Source organism: Pseudorca crassidens, chromosome 13, assembly GCF_039906515.1.
Source record: "Pseudorca crassidens isolate mPseCra1 chromosome 13, mPseCra1.hap1, whole genome shotgun sequence".
NCBI classification, from domain to species: domain Eukaryota; kingdom Metazoa; phylum Chordata; class Mammalia; order Artiodactyla; family Delphinidae; genus Pseudorca; species Pseudorca crassidens.
In genome coordinates this window covers 69266736-69282572 of record NC_090308.1, presented here as the reverse complement: position 1 = coordinate 69282572, position 15837 = coordinate 69266736, and the positions used below count along the sequence as shown (strand labels likewise).

General features: G+C 40.5%; 1 protein-coding gene across 7 annotated transcripts in view; it reads right to left on the bottom strand.

The window, feature by feature from the left end:
- Positions 1-15237, bottom strand: part of SNX14 (sorting nexin 14) — a 68843-nt gene extending 53606 nt beyond the window's left edge. For 6 of the 7 annotated variants that reach the window (XM_067702643.1, XM_067702640.1, XM_067702642.1 and 3 more), the window contains exons 1-2: positions 14933-15216; positions 509-629 (exon numbers count right to left, since the gene is read on the bottom strand). In XM_067702643.1, the coding sequence (XP_067558744.1) occupies positions 509-629; positions 14933-15072 (261 nt within the window). In that variant the 5' untranslated portion in view covers positions 15073-15216. Of the gene's footprint in view, positions 1-508; positions 630-14932 lie in introns of all 7 variants that reach the window. The other variant, XM_067702644.1, reaches the window with a different exon arrangement.
- Between the last annotated feature and the right edge of the window lie 600 nt (positions 15238-15837).

The window sequence follows — 15837 nt, the reverse complement described above, 5'->3', positions numbered from 1 at the left end:
TTCTATGGAGCAAATAAACATTTAGGGAACAATTAGTTCCCTGTTTGTGTCTGTGCCTCAGAATCACCTGGAAGGCTTTGAACAGGTCCTAATTACAAGGCCCTAACCCAGAACTATTCAATCAAAATCTAGTGGTAGGGCCCAGGAGTCTGTACTTTTTAAAAGATTCCTCAGGTGATTCTACTGTACAACCAATTTTGGAAACCTCTGTTTTAATTCACTGTCATCATAGTTAATATGCAGTCAAAGGACACTCTAAAATCGTGGAGCCCAATTTTCTGAGAATTTTCTGTTTTCTTTCTTTAGCTCCTCCTGGGAGACCTATATACTTTAAAAATAAACATATATGCAAATTTCACTTTAAAAATGTTCTAATGTCTTCCATTATTAAATAATAGCAGAGGTATTTTTTAAAAATCACTGCTTTAACATGCTTTCATGAACAATATCGAATAGCACAGGGTCATACCTACTAATTCTTTTAAAAGTAAGAACACATATATTTTACCTTGGGTTTGTATTTTATCGTGAAGAATATATTTGGTAAGAGAGAATCAGGTCCCAATGAGCAGTAGAATGTGACAACTCCAGCAACAAATGACCAGAAGATCATTAAAACATGAAGATACCTTAGAAATAAAGGAAGGTAATTATTAGAACCAAAAAACAGCATATAACACTAATTTGTCCCTTCATTGATTTCACAAGTTTTTAATTAAGCACCTACCATACTAGGCTGAAGCAACTTCTCCAGTCATGATTTTCTGTAATGTATCTACTAACTATAAGAATCATAGAATGTATGCTATCAAATGTATATTTCATTAAATGTATAAAGAAGTATAACTTCTCAATATTTCATAATTTGGTACCTAGGTTGTCATATTTAGCCAATACCACATTTTTCCAGAATACCTTCTAATGACAGGGTAGTATTCAAACCCCACCAAAATTCTGATTATTTGTCATTAAATCAATTTTACTGAGTGCCCGTTTTGTGCTACATAGTACTAGGCTCTAGGGATACAATAAGGAACAGCACTGCCATGGTCTCTATTTGCATGGAAAACACTATCTGGTAGGTATAACAGATAAGTAAGTAAATACAATACAGTGTGATGATGTGTTCTATATTATGACAGAGAAAGTATGCATGATATGAGAACTCCTCGGGCAAAATACACAACCCAAACTTGAAAAGACAGAAAAACTCTTTTCAGAGAAAGTTGTGTCTGTGGAAAACCTTAAAGAGTGAGTAGGAGAAAACCAACAGAAGAGGACAGGGTAGAGGAAGGAGGGACTGGGGAAGAGGCAGGGGAATTCAAACTGGAGAGAACTACGTGGGCTAAGATCTGAGCACAGTTCCAAGGAAGAAGTGGTCTTGAGATGAATCTAGAAAAGCCAAGCCAAAGCCACATGACACAGTGTCATACAGTAAGCCATGTTAAGGTGTCTCGATACGGCCAGTCCTCACAGCGCACAGCTCTGACGTGCATACATTTCAGTTGCCAAAACTTTGTGAGACACCAGCCCCCCAAACATCACAGTTCAAATTCTAATTACCGCGTCACGGTTGTTAGCTGTGCAAACCATACAGTACAAACTTTGGTGCCAGCTCTTCAGGCCACAAATCACTATGTAGTGAGAAGAGAATGAAGCCAATCCACAGAGAGAAGCAGGAAAATCCAGGAGGGGAAGAAACTATTGGCAGTATTCCAAACCCTGGTTCTATGTGTCTCTGAGGCCCAGCTACACTCCAGTTCTTTCTGCACTTACATAATCTTCCCATGATTCCCCTCTTTGCCAAACCTAGTGTGAGCTGAGTTTCTTTCATCTACCATCAAGAGTCCTAAGTAATGCCCAGGAGACAATGAAGATTTTAAGAATTTTTAAGAGTTTTAAGAAAAAGAGTAGTATCACCAGATGATCAGTAGACACTCAGGCAGCAATATGGAGAATGGCCTAAACTGGAAACATGCAGGCTAATTAGAAAGCTGCTGAAGTAATTAATCTAGGAGAGTCTACAGATGGCCTGTACTAGGGAAGAGACTTAGAAATAAAAAGAAGCTGACTGTTTTGAGACATCTAGGAGGAAGAATTAAGGGGACTAAGTAGTTGATTAGATGCAAGGAGAAGGGAGAGATTAAAAATCAGTTCCCTTTGGACATGTTGAATTTCAGATATCTCAAGACGTGTCAAGCAGAAATGTTCCATAACCAGCCAAATACTGGGTAGTTTAGATCTCTGCAGAGAATATGCGCCAAGGATAAAGGTTTGGAAATTACCAGCATAAAGATCACTGAAGTCATGGGAACGAATGACATGACCAGGGAAAAGCTGCAGAATGAAAAAAGAAGAGAACATAATACATTTAAGAAATAAGCAGAACAAGAGGAATCCGTAAAGGAATCTAGTAATTAGCAGAGTTGAGACGACAACTGGGGGTCAAGTCAAAACGGCTGTCAAGATAAAAAAAAGAAAGAAAACATTTCAACAGGGATGAAGTAGTTAACATGATCAAATAGTTGTAAAATAAAGTGAGACAGATTGAGAAGTGTCCGTCAGTTTTAGCAACAAGAGAGCCACTGATGAACTAGGCAAAAGCAATTCTAGTAGAATGGTAAAGGACTGCAGTGGGTTGAAGAGAGGTGGGGAAGTGGGACTGGTACATGTGGATAATTCTCTTTTTAAAGGAAAGAAGAGCTAAGGTTTAGCTGGAGAGGGACCATGAGGAAAGGTGTTTAGAAAAACCTGATCATAATTAAATGTTAATAGGAGAGAAGGAGAAAAGAGAGAAAAAGGTAGGAGACAAAAGGTAACTTGAGAGAATTATTTTCTCCTAGAGAGATAGGAGTAGTTGGGATTCAGAGCCAAAACAGAAGAAATAGTTATAACAGGAAGAGAGATCTCCTCCCCAATACCAGAGAGAAAGAACAGATTGATGAGAATGGAGTCAAACCTGTAGATTTCAAAACAGGAATTTATGATGGCCTTTAGGTGAAACAGGAGATGCTGAGAGTGAAGGGTGAGGGTGGCATGAACGGAAGTTCTAGAAGACTGGGGAAGTTCTGAAACAGCTGCTGGGAAGAAGTAAAGAGAAGGGTATCCTGGGGAACTGCCGAGCAGTACTGAGGCTGAAGAGTTAAATTTACAGGTGTGGGATCTTCTCTAGAAACATTCAGTAACCAGGATATAAACACTAAAAAAAACAAGCAGCATCACTGATCCAAGATTTGGAGTTTGTCAGGCGAGTGGAATGTAAGGAAAGAGAGCCAAAGATACTGGCAATAGAGTGGCTCAAGTGACGGGCAATGGAATCTAAGCTACACTGACTCCAAACCACATAGGAAAGTAAGTGACAACAGAAGAGGGAAAATGGATAGGAAGAAGGCAGAGGAATCGGGAGGCTAAGGAAAGCAGGCTTTTACGAATGAGAGAAGTAGGTCAGCAAGTGGGAGGTTTGATTTTTAAGATTTCACAGGTAGAATACTTTCTGGTGATAACCAGGGCCACCATAGGGTGGTCTAAGTGGGAGGCTGTACAGGAGTCACCTCGAGATAGACTAGCATATTTGATGGGCTACTTGCCCAAACACTGGAGTCATCTAGAATGATGGCAGAATTTAAAATGGAGAGAAAGTTTATAAACCAGAAGCTTATAGTACAAGTGACCTGGAGATCAGTGAGAAAACAGACAGATGGTATATGTTCCAAAGGAGTAAGAGACTTCTATTTCTTTGACAGAATAATTTGTACCAGACTTGCCTTCCTGCCATAAACAACTATAAAACTGAACAAAACATGTGCAGCAACTGCTTTTAGGCACTGGATAACAGGCAATATACAGCAACAGAATCTTTAAGAGAAGGGAAGCACACAAGTGAGTTCCACATTGATCCCAGTTCTTTGACTGGGGACAACTGTCCAAGTGCAGCATGGAATAGAAAAGGTTACAGAAGATATTGTGAAGATCTGGGATTTCGGAATTGGGGAATAAAGCACCAAGTAATAAGAAGGTGAAGACAGATGATTAAAGATGCTTACGTATTATAGACAGTGACCAAGTAAGTGCAAAAGCTGTGAGACAAAGGCTGCACCACCCAACTACATGAAACCGCCTGGTCTCCAGGCTTCCAGAGCAATTCTATACTTGAGAAACATCCACTAAATACCGATTATTAAATGCTCTCACTCAGCACTTAAAACATAAACATGATTACTATTCACTCAAAAAACTTGCTATGGCTTAATGTTGCCTGCAGGATGAAACACAAACCCCTTAAACCTTTATGGTCCCTTTCAAGCTGACTCCAACCCACCTTTCTACTCTTATTTCTTCTCATTCCTTTATACAAAGCTTCACTCCAACCAATACCATAATTGACATCAAGTTTTAAAGAAACATTAAGTCTGGAAACTAACTCAATAGGTTATACAGGTATTCACAGAGGAAATTATGAAATTCATGTCCATAGCCACTTACTGAAAATCATTTTGAGCCGGAGAGATATGACTCAGAATTTTTAGGATTCTTGAACAGTTTTATAGCATGTATTTCATAAATAACATAATGTAATATGTTAATGAGGTCTGATACAGTACTCCATAATCAGATATTAATATTTCTGCAGCAAAACATATAAACAATAAATAAATAAATAAGTCAGAAATAAATACTATAAATAGTCTCAAGTCTATTGAGGTCAGCTTTTGTTATTAAATGCCAAACTTATGGGAAAAGTTACTTCTTCAGAGTTTTTTGGATCTCAGAATTACAGATTAAGAATTGTAGACCTGTGCTTAGACTGAATGACAATAAACACTACATGCAATATGTATACTGCTATAACTAGGTCAAGCAATAACTAAGGCATTATTTAAGAAGGAAATCTATAGCATTAAATGCATTAATCCTGTTCTTCTCAACGAAGGGTGATCGCACTGCCCAGGGGACACATGGCAGTATATGGAGACATTTTGATAGTCACAACTGCAGGGAGAGGGAGAAGGGGACTGTGGTACTTACATCACATGACTAGAGGCCAGGGCTCTGCTAAATATTTTACAGCGTACAGGACAGCCCCCCACAGCAAAGAATTATCTGACCCAAATTATCAACAGTGTTGAGGCTGAGAAACCTCGCATTAATCATAGACAAAGAAATGCTGAAAACCATCAAGCTAAGCATTCAGAAGGATGGGGGGAAAAATGCAAATCCAAACACATTAAAAGGAAGGAAACACTAAAGAGAAGAACAGAAATCAATAATGTGGACAATAATGATAAGACAAAAAAGAAAATTAAGCTGGTTCTTTGGAAAAACTAATAAAATAAGCAAACCTCTAACTGGATACTACTGAAAGTTTTAGGGCACCAATAATTACTCTAAAAACCGATAATTAAGAGAAAAGTGTAAGTATTTAACCCACTTTTCCAATTTGAGATGTACTTCATTGTAACTAAATACACCTAATGGAGGATGGAGTAAAGCAATTTTACACACACACACACGAATTTTTTTTTAATTATTATTTATGTATTTATCTATTTTTGGTTGTGTTGGGTCTTCGTTTCTGTGCAAGGGCTTTCTCCAGTTGCGGCAAGCGGGGGCCACTCTTCATCGCGGTGCGCGGGCCTCTCACTATCGCGGCCTCTCTTGTTGCGGAGCACGGGCTCCAGACGCACAGGCTCAGTAGTTGTGGCTCACGGGCCTAGTTGCTCCACGGCATGTGGGATCTTCCCAGGCCAGGGCTCGAACCCGTGTCCCCTGCATTAGCAGGCAGATTCTCAACCACTGCATCACCAGGGAAGCCCCACACAAGCATTTAAACTAAAAACTACAGAAGGAATGGAAGAATACAAAATCATCATGTTGCATCCTATAATGAAGTAACTGATTCAGGGAGTAAATAAACGGTGAAACCAAAGAGAAAGTTTGTTGGGCAGTTGTCACCACCTGAATACACAAAGTGAGGCAACTCCATCTAACGTGGAGTTATCCTCTGATGTGATTTAATAGGATGTACACAGCATCAGTGAAGTACTCTTGCACCAAATAAATAAATAAATAAAAACAAATCTAAATCTAATTGAGCCTATAAATCTAACTCCCTGTCTACAAAAAATATAAAGGTGCAGGTGAGAGTAAAAACAGAAGACACCACAAGGAAACTATCAGCAAAACCCAAGGTGTGAACAAATGGCTCAGTTTCTTCAACAACTCAATAGCAAGGAGGAAAAAAAGAGCGGGTGAGGAGGAATGTTCTAGATTTGGGTTGACAAACTATGGCTTATGGATAGCCCTCAAGCTAAGAAAGATTTTCACATTTTTAAAGGGCTCTTTTAAAAAATAATATGGGGGCCTTCCCTAGTGGCGCAGTGGTTAAGAATCCGCCCACTAACGCAGGGGACACGGGTTCGAGCCCTGGTCCGGGAAGATTCCACATGCCATGGAGCAACTAAGCCCGTGAGCCACAACTACTGAAGCCTGCGCTCTAGAGCCTGTGCTCTGCAACAAGAGAAGCCACCACAGTGAGAAGGCCACATACCACAATGAAGAGTAGCCCACTCTTGCTGCAACTAGAGAAACCCCATGCACAGCAATGAAGACCCAACACAGCCAAAAATAAATAAATAAGTTTTAAAAATAATAATATGGGACGGAGACCTGATGTAGCCCGCAAAGCCGAAAATATTTATTCTCTGACACTTTACAGAAAAAGTTTGCCAACTCCTGTTCTAGATTATAAGACATTTACAAAAGTTTAAGAAATGCATCAACTACATACAATGAGTGGACCTAGCTTAGATTCTGATTAGAACAAATGCACTACAAATTTTTTTTTATAAATTTTTTTTATTTTTATTTATTTTTGGCTGCGTTGGGTCTTTGTTGCTACGTGGGCTTTCTCAAGTTGCGGCAAGCGGGGGCTACTCTTCATTGCGGTGCGCGGGCTTCTCATTGCGGTGGCTTCTCTTGTTGTGGAGCACGGGCTCTAGGTGCGCGGGCTCCAGTAGTTGTGGCTCGTGGGCTCTATAACGCGGCTCAGTAGTTGTGGCGCATGGGCTTAGCTGCTCTGCAGCATGTGGAATCTTCCCGGACCAGGGCTTAAACCCGTGTCCCCTGCACTGGCAGGCGGATTTTTAACCACTGCGCCACCAGGGAAGCCCCTACAAATTTTTATATAATTAGGAAAATTTGATTATGGACTGGTTATTAGAAGACATTAAGAATTATTTTTAATTTTGTAAGGTTATGGTTTTGTGTAGAATAATTTACTTTTTAAGGGAGGAAGGTTAGACTTTTTTAAAACATTGATGGTTACTGAAGCTGAGTGATGGGTGCTTAGAGGTTCCTTGCACTCTCTTTTTTCTATATATGCTTGGAAATTTTCAAAACCAAAAGTTAAAAAGACAAGGTTTTAGCAAGACAGATGAGGGAATAAAAAAAAAAAAAAAGAGGATACAAATATACAATACAGAATGAAAAAGAAATAATCATAGCTATAACTGAAATGAAGAGTAAGACTATAAAAACTATATGTATGCTCATAAATTAGATAACCTATATGACATAAATTTTTAGAAAAAGACAAAAATGCCAAAACTTAGGAAGTGAAGAACTTGAATAGACCAAGTATCATTAGAGGAATTAAAATATAATCAGAGACATGACTATAAAAAAAAAGACCCCTGGCCCAAATGGTTTTACCAAACTTTCATAAAACAGATAATCTCTACTTTATACAGACTGCTTTCAGGGGGAAAAAAATGAGAAAAAGCTGCTAATTTTAAAGGATTAATATAATTTTAACTCCCCAACCTGATAAAGATAATATAAGCAAATCATTAGGTCTATTTTACTTATGAATATAGATATGAAGTACTAAGTAAAATATTAGTTAACTAAAACTAGCAGTATATCATAAAATAAAGAATAATACCATAAGAAAGGCATATTTTTTAAACAGTTCAATATCTTTAAATCTACACCATCATGAACTAAAGGAGAAAAAAAAAATCAAAACAATGAGGCCTCTTGACCTAACTACTAGTTTACAGGGAACACAGAGGGAAAAGAACATGCCTCAAAACAGTACAGGGATGCAATCAGCAAAAGCCAGACTGTGGAAAACTCTACAGAACAAATGGCCAGTTTCCTCAACAAATAAATTACAAGGTTAAAAAAAGGGACGGGGGAGGGAAGGCAACATTCAGATTAAAAGATCATATTTGTATCTTATTTAATTAACTATGAAAAGCTGTTTATGAGTAAGATTCATTACGGATGCAGTAATGGATAGACAGACACACAATAAAGCATATAAAAGTACAGTAAAATGTTTGAAAGCAAACTTATGGTGACCAAAGGGGAAACACGGACGGAGGGATAACTCAGGAGCTTGGGATGAACATACACACAGTACTGTATATAAGATAGATAACCAACAAGGACCTACTGTATAGCACAGGGAACTCTACTCAATATTCTGTGATAACCTATATGAGAAAAGGATCTAAAAAAGAATGAATATATGTATATGTATAACTGAATCACTTTGCTGTACACCTGAAACTAGCACAACACTGTGAATCAACTATGCTCCAATAAAAAAATATGTAAAATGTTAATGTAAAATCGAGGCAAAACATAATTGGTCATTTACCGTAAATTTCAATATTGCTATATGTTTAAAACTGTTCATCATAAAATGTTGGAGGGTAAAGCTCTAACAAATTCAGGGAAATCTGAACACTGAATAGATATTTAAGGATGCTAAGAAATTAGTTTTTTTTAAATGTGAAATGGTATTGTGGTTACGTAGAAAAAAAGCTCCCATCTATTAGAGATACATACTGAAATGTTTAATGTTTGCTGATAAAATATATCATGTGGGATTTCCTTCAAAATAATTGGGGGAGGGGGTGATACTGGACTTTAAGCTGATCATTTTTTTTTGCGGTACACGGGCCTCTCACTGTTGTGGCCTCTCCCGTTGCGGAGCACAGGCTCCGGACGCGCAGGCTCAGCGGCCATGGCTCACGGGCCCAGCCACTCCACGGCATGTGGGATCTTCCCGGACCGGGGCACGAACCCGTGTCCCCTGCAGCGGCAGGCGGACTCTCAACCACTGCGCCACCAGGGAAGCCCCTAAGCTGATCATTTTTGAAGCTGGGTGATAGGTATTTACAGGTTTCATTGTACTATTCTATTTTTATTTTGTGTTTTAAGTTTTCCATAATAAAGTTTTTAAATGAAAAAAAAGCTATTAAAAGGACATCAGAGCAGATCTGAATGAATGGAGAAAGATTATGTTCATGGATGAAACCATTAAATACAGTTAACTCATCAATTCTATTGATAGAATATTTAATTGACAAATTAAATAAAAACTGTGCAAATTCTTTGCCCTCCTCACATCAAAAGCAGGAGCCTAATTTCTTTCCCCTTGAATAGAGGCTGGCCTTAATAACTTACTCCTAACGAAAAGAATGTGGCAGAAGTGAAGCTCCCTAACTGCCTAACTTCCAAGGATAGGTCATAAAAAAGATACAGCTTCCACCAGAAACTCTTTCTCAGGATACTCACCCTTGTAACCCAGCACCAGGTTGGGAAAAAAGCCACACGTGAAGGCCATATGTACATGTTCCGGCCTACAACCCAGCTGTATATAAAAACACGCTACAAAACTATAATACTGTCATTAAAAAAAAAATTGGTACTGTTGTAGAAAGAGAAAAATAGACAAAAGAAACAGGACATAACAGTGAAAGACCCACTTAGTTTGGAAACAAAAACATTGTAGAGTCTGACTGTCTGGGTTCTAATCCTGGCTATGACACAATGCAGATTACTTAATCTCTCTGACTCTTGCTTGGGCCTCTATAATATGGGGTAATAACAATAACATCTAACTCATAGGGTTGTTATGATGATTAAATAAGTTCATAAAAGTACTTGGAAAAGCCTGTCTTAATACTAAGTTAAGGGACTTCCCTGGTGGCAGTGTGGTTAAGAATCCACGTGTCAGTGCAGGGGACATGGGTTAGAGCCCTGGTCTGGGAAGATCCCACATGCCACGGAGCAACATAAGGCCATGAGCCACAACTACTGAGCCTGCGCTCTAGAGCCCATGAGGCACAACTATTGAGCCCAGGTACCACAACTACTGAAGCCCATGTGCCTAGAGCCCGTGCTCTGCAACAAGAGAAGCCATTGCAATGAGAAGCCCACGCACCACAATGAAGAGTAGCCCCAGCTCACCGAAACCAGAGAAAGCCTGCGCACAGCAACAAAGACCCGACGCAGGCAAAAGAATAAACAAATAAATAAATTTTTTTAAATACTAAGTTAAGTGTATATAAGCCAGTTGTGGTAATCTGAAAAGTAATAAAAAAAAAAATACTAAAACACATTAAGCAGGCTCCATATATAGAAGAAGGCTATATATACAGAAAAAAATCGCAATTTATAAAATAAAATTGCGAACCGCAGGTAACAGTGACTAGAATGTTAACAACAGTAGTCAACTCTGAATGGTAAATTTATGAGTGATTTTTAACGTCGTCTTTATATTTCTATTTTCTGACTTCTTTACAGTTTATATGAGTCAATGTTATTTAGAAAGTTATCAATAATAAGTATTTTTTCTTAACAATGTCTTTTTAATGTAATTTTAAAAGTCTGGGCTTCTAAATCAGAACGATCTACATTAGAATCTCATTTTGCTACTATCTATGAGCCTGAGAAAGTTATTGAACAACTCTAGGCTTCAGTTTGCTTATTTGTAAAATGGGGCTAATCAAGGACCTGCAAATTAAAACTACAATGAGCTACCACTATACACTCACTAAAATGGCTAAACTAAACCTATAAACCATATCAGACAGAACTGTAAAACATTTTTGGCAAGAGTAAAATTGGTATAACCACTTTGGAAAACTGTCTGGCAGTATCTACTTAAGTTAAACAAATGTATATGCTATGATTAAGCATTTTCATTTATGGGTATATAAACCCAAAAGAAATAAGTACATATGTCTATCAAAAGAAATATATATTAGAATATTCACAGCAGCATTATTCATAATAGCCAAAGACTGTAAACAATTCGAATGCCTTTCAAAAGAATGGACAAAGTGTGGCATAGTCTCAATGGAATACGACACAACAACAAAAAAGAATAACTACTGATATATGCAACAATATGGATAAATCTCAAAAGGAGAGTTGAGAAAAAGGAACCAGATACAAGACCATATGATTCCATTAATATGAAGTTCAAAAACAAAACTGATACATGACAAGGAGAAGGTTTTTGACAAGGGAGCCTACTAAGTTGCTAAAAATGTTTTACATCTTGATCTGAGTGGTGGTTACATGGGGAGCTATATTTTAAAATTCACAGAACTATACAATTACGTATGTGTTATACACTTTTCTGTAAGTTATATCTCATAAAAACAGTCACTGAGGCTAGTAACAGTACCTACTTCACAGTGTTGTGAGGATAAATAAGACAAAAATAACTGCTAACATTTAATAAGAGCACATGTGCTGAGCACCATTCTAAGCACTTTCCATGTGTTAACCCACTTAACTTATCAAAGTAACCGTATAATGTAGGTACTAGTATTATGCCCATTTTACAGATTACAGGACTGGGACAGATAAAAATTAGATTACTTATCCAAAGTCATATAACTAGTTAAAGGAGGAGTCAGAATAAAATTCTTACAATCAAGCTTCAGATTCAAAACTTTCAACCACATCAATAAATTGCCTCAATAATAAATGAAGGGGACCTCCCTGGTGGCAAAGTGGATAAGACTGCATGCTCCCAATGCAGGGGGCCCAGGTTCAATCCCTGGTCAGGGAACTAGATCCCACATGCATGCCGCAACTAAGGAACTGGCGAGCTGCAACTAAGGAGCCCACCTGCCACAACTAAGACCTGGCGCAGCCAAAAATAAATAAATATATTTTTTAAAAACCTCAATTACAGTTAAACGCTAGGAAAAAATCTATACAAATAATAATAATAATAAATGAAAACTCTTAACACAATACCTGAGCCAAACAAAGTACTCACAAAGTGTTATCTATTATAACTATTACCATTATTATTAGGATTAACTTAAAATGTTCCTAATTATAATACTCAAATATTCAATCCTATGACTGGCCAACAAATCTATATATAATTGTATCTATGCTCTTAATTTATCCCAACAATACTGCAAAGGTGATATCATAATTTGAAATATATAAAGTATGTTACTCTACTCTTCCCATAAATCAGTTACAATGGTCCAAAGGTTATATCCATTTATCTTTCCACAGATAAGATTCATAATTTTAATGCATATTGAAAGAAAATTTTATATGCTAAATAACACCTTGAGAGTTCTTTAGGAGTTAAAGTTTCAAGACAACTAGAGAAAAAATTAGTTTCAAAAAGAGTATTAGTCCGGGACTTCCCTGCTGGTGCAGTGGTTAAGAATCCGCCTGCCAATGCAGGGGACACGGGTTCGAACCCTGCTCCAGGAAGATCCCACATGCTGCAGAGCAACTAAGCCCGTGCGCCACAACTACTGAAACCTGCACACTCTAGGGCCCACCTGCTGCAACTACTGAGCCCACACGCTGCAACTACTGAAGCCCACGTGCCTAGAGCCCGAGCTCCGCAACAAGAGAAACCACCACAATGAGAAGACTGCACACTGCAACTGAGAGTAGCCCCTGCTCACCGCAACTAGAGAAAGCCTGTGCAGCAACGAAGACCCAACACAGCCAAAAAAAAAAAAAGAAAAGAGTATTAGTCTAAGTTTAACCATACTAACCAGGGGAGTTTTTGTTTGGTTGGGTTTTTTTGTGTGGTTTTTGTTGTTGTTTTGTTGTTTTGTGTGTGTGTGGGGGGGGTTTGTGGGTTTTTTTGGAGGGGTTTTTTTTTTGGCTCTACCAGGTGGCTTGTGGTATTTTTTTTTAACTTTTTATTTTATATTGGGGTATAGCTGATTAACAATGTTGTGATAGTTTCAGGTGTACAGCAAAGTGATTCAGTTATACATATACATGTATCCACTCTTTTTCATATTCTTTCCCCATTTAGGTTGTTACATAGTATTGAGCAGAGTTCCTGTGCTATACAGAAGGTCCCTGTTGGTTATCCATTTTAAATGTTGCAGTGGATCTTAATTCCCCGACCAAGGATCGAACCCAGGCCCCCAGCAGTGGAAGCACAGAGTCCTAACCACTGGACTGCCAGGGAATTCCCAACCAGGGGAGATTTTAAACTGAAAATTTCTTTTAAAGTTATTTCTAAAACTTAACTGGTGAAATGCCTGTACAGAAATCATTTGTTGAACATATGTACAAAGCATATCTTCTCATTTTTTTCTAGTTCCATAGTTATGCCCCCAATGTTTTCTGCATTATATACACATACATATATATTTTTAAATTTCTGAATAGATGTGCCATGTATGTGAAAACAATTTCATTCATAAATCCAACCACTCAGAGATAACACTTATGTGTTATTTCCTTCTTTCTTTGCATAACACAAATACAGGGTACAGAGATCAGATGTTATACAGACCTGATGCTATCCTATGACTCCTTAACAACATAGAACACCGGATGCTATGATTAAGTTGGAAATCTAGTTAAACCTGCTCCTACATAGTTGCCCTACTTTAGAGACCTAAACTGACCCGACTCCCAAAGAAGACAAGTAAGAATCCCTGGACAAAACTTAATAATCGTATAAAGTTTACATGTTTTTCAGACTAAACCTGTTAATCTGGCTTGAAATACCTTCCAGATGACAAAGCAAGTAAGTACTTAATATTTTCCACTCTCTTAAGGATTCCACTTCTTCCATACTCTTACAATCAAACATCTTGCCATGACAATCAAAGTACATTTTCCAGTAATATCAATCGCTGTTTAAACCTAATATTATATAAACCCAGAGTTAACTAACAAGAAAGCAAAGAGGCCAGGGAAGAAACCCAACTTCAACACAGTCACAGGAAACGGTTATCTTAGAGCAAAATTAAACTACCAAATTTCTTGTGAATGCTTCCCCGTTCCTATCCTTGGGGATTAACTACTTCCAGATAAAGAGTAAGGATGGCTGCACGCTCGAAACATCAGAGGAAACAGCATGCAGATGCTGTCGCTGACAACTGTCTCAGATTTCTTTCCACCGAATGCAAATCTGAAGATAATTCTAAAGGAACATTTCTCCACTACTTCCTATATCATCGCTACCGTTTCTAGAAAATCTACCAGTTTATTTCAGGGGCAGAACCTTCCGTTTTCAAAATGTCAATTAAATTTACCAATTTTACTTTTCAGTCTTCCCTTTAAAACTATTCTAGAGATGATGGTACTATTTTGCTTTCTGACTTGGGTTCAGAAAATCTTTACGACCTTGCGCTGTAATCAACAACACTGCGGGAAAAGCCGTGATCGACTGTGATCTATATTGTGGGTGGGCGTGCGCGCGCGCGCGGTGAGAGCTAGGGGAGTGCGTCTAAACCTGCGACTGCGACAGGACCTTGCACCCTCCTTTATCAGCTGACCGTAACGCCCGGACAGATTTTATTCTGAAAAGCATCGTTGATGGAGGCCCAGGTTTTAAAAAATGGGTGAAAACAAGGGACGAATGGGGTCCCGGTGGCTGAGGAGGCGAGGCCTTGGGAGAGGGGGTACTCGAGCCCAACCCCGCCCGCACTTCCGGGCTCCGGCGCCCAGCCCGGCTTCCCCGAGCCGCTCTCCCCTGAGGCCCCGCAGGCGGCCCCACGTCCCGCAGCTGCGCAGCCCGACGTTCTCCGCGCAGCGATGCAACGCGGCCTGCGTCCGCAGTTTCGGAGGAGAGCTGCCATCTGCCCCCCGCCCGGCTGGCTCGGCGCCGTCGCGTTACCTGTTGAGGAGCAGGGAGGCGGCGCTGAGGCAGAGCAGCAGGAAGCAGAACATCGGGTACTGGCGACAGATCTCGCGTCCTACGTCCAGCCGCAGACGCTGCTTCAGCTTCTCTCCCAACGTCCGCACCCAGGGCGCCATCTCCGTCGGCGTGGCTGAAGCTGCACTACAGACTGAGGCTGAGGTCGAGGCGACCCCCCCATCAACCTCCCGCGTCTCCGCCCCCGGGCCGGGCAGCGGACCCAGACCGCCGGCGACCGGCGGACGGTCCGCCCGCTGCAGCTGCCCAAAGCCCCGCCCACGGGCTCCGCCGCGCGTGCGCGACCGCGCCCCCATCCGCCTGGGGGTCAGCCGTACGACGTGTCCGCCGTCACCCCGCGCAAAGCCTGTCGGTCCCGCTGCTCAGCCCCCGGGTAGGAGCCACGCGCCGGCCTCCGGTGGAGGGCCCCGTTCCCCAGCTACCGGCCCTTTTCGGAAATCGGGGGGAAGCTGCAGCACCCAGTAACCGCCTGTATTGCGGAGGAAAAACAGAAGGTTGTGCCCGAGCACAGGAGAAACTGCAGCCGCCCGCAGCCGTCGGGCCCTGCCTGCGGGACTCCCTGAGCTCGCGGGCCGCTGGGGACTGTAGTCTTTGTGACGCGCCCCCCAGCACTCTCCACGCCTCCACTCCGTAAGCTCAGCTCTACGTGGGGACAGGTCCAAGGTTTGCATGACGCCCAAATGGGAGGAGGGGGGACACCTCTCAGTCCTTATTTTGCACGGGCCGCGCGTGGGTGAGTAAAACAACCCTGGAACACGGAAGAGTCCAACCCACCGGGACGCCAGCCCTGCGAGAAAGCATCTTTTACGTGCTCACGGGCGAGGCAGACCTCAGTTCACTACAGCCCCGCGGGCCTAACCAGAACC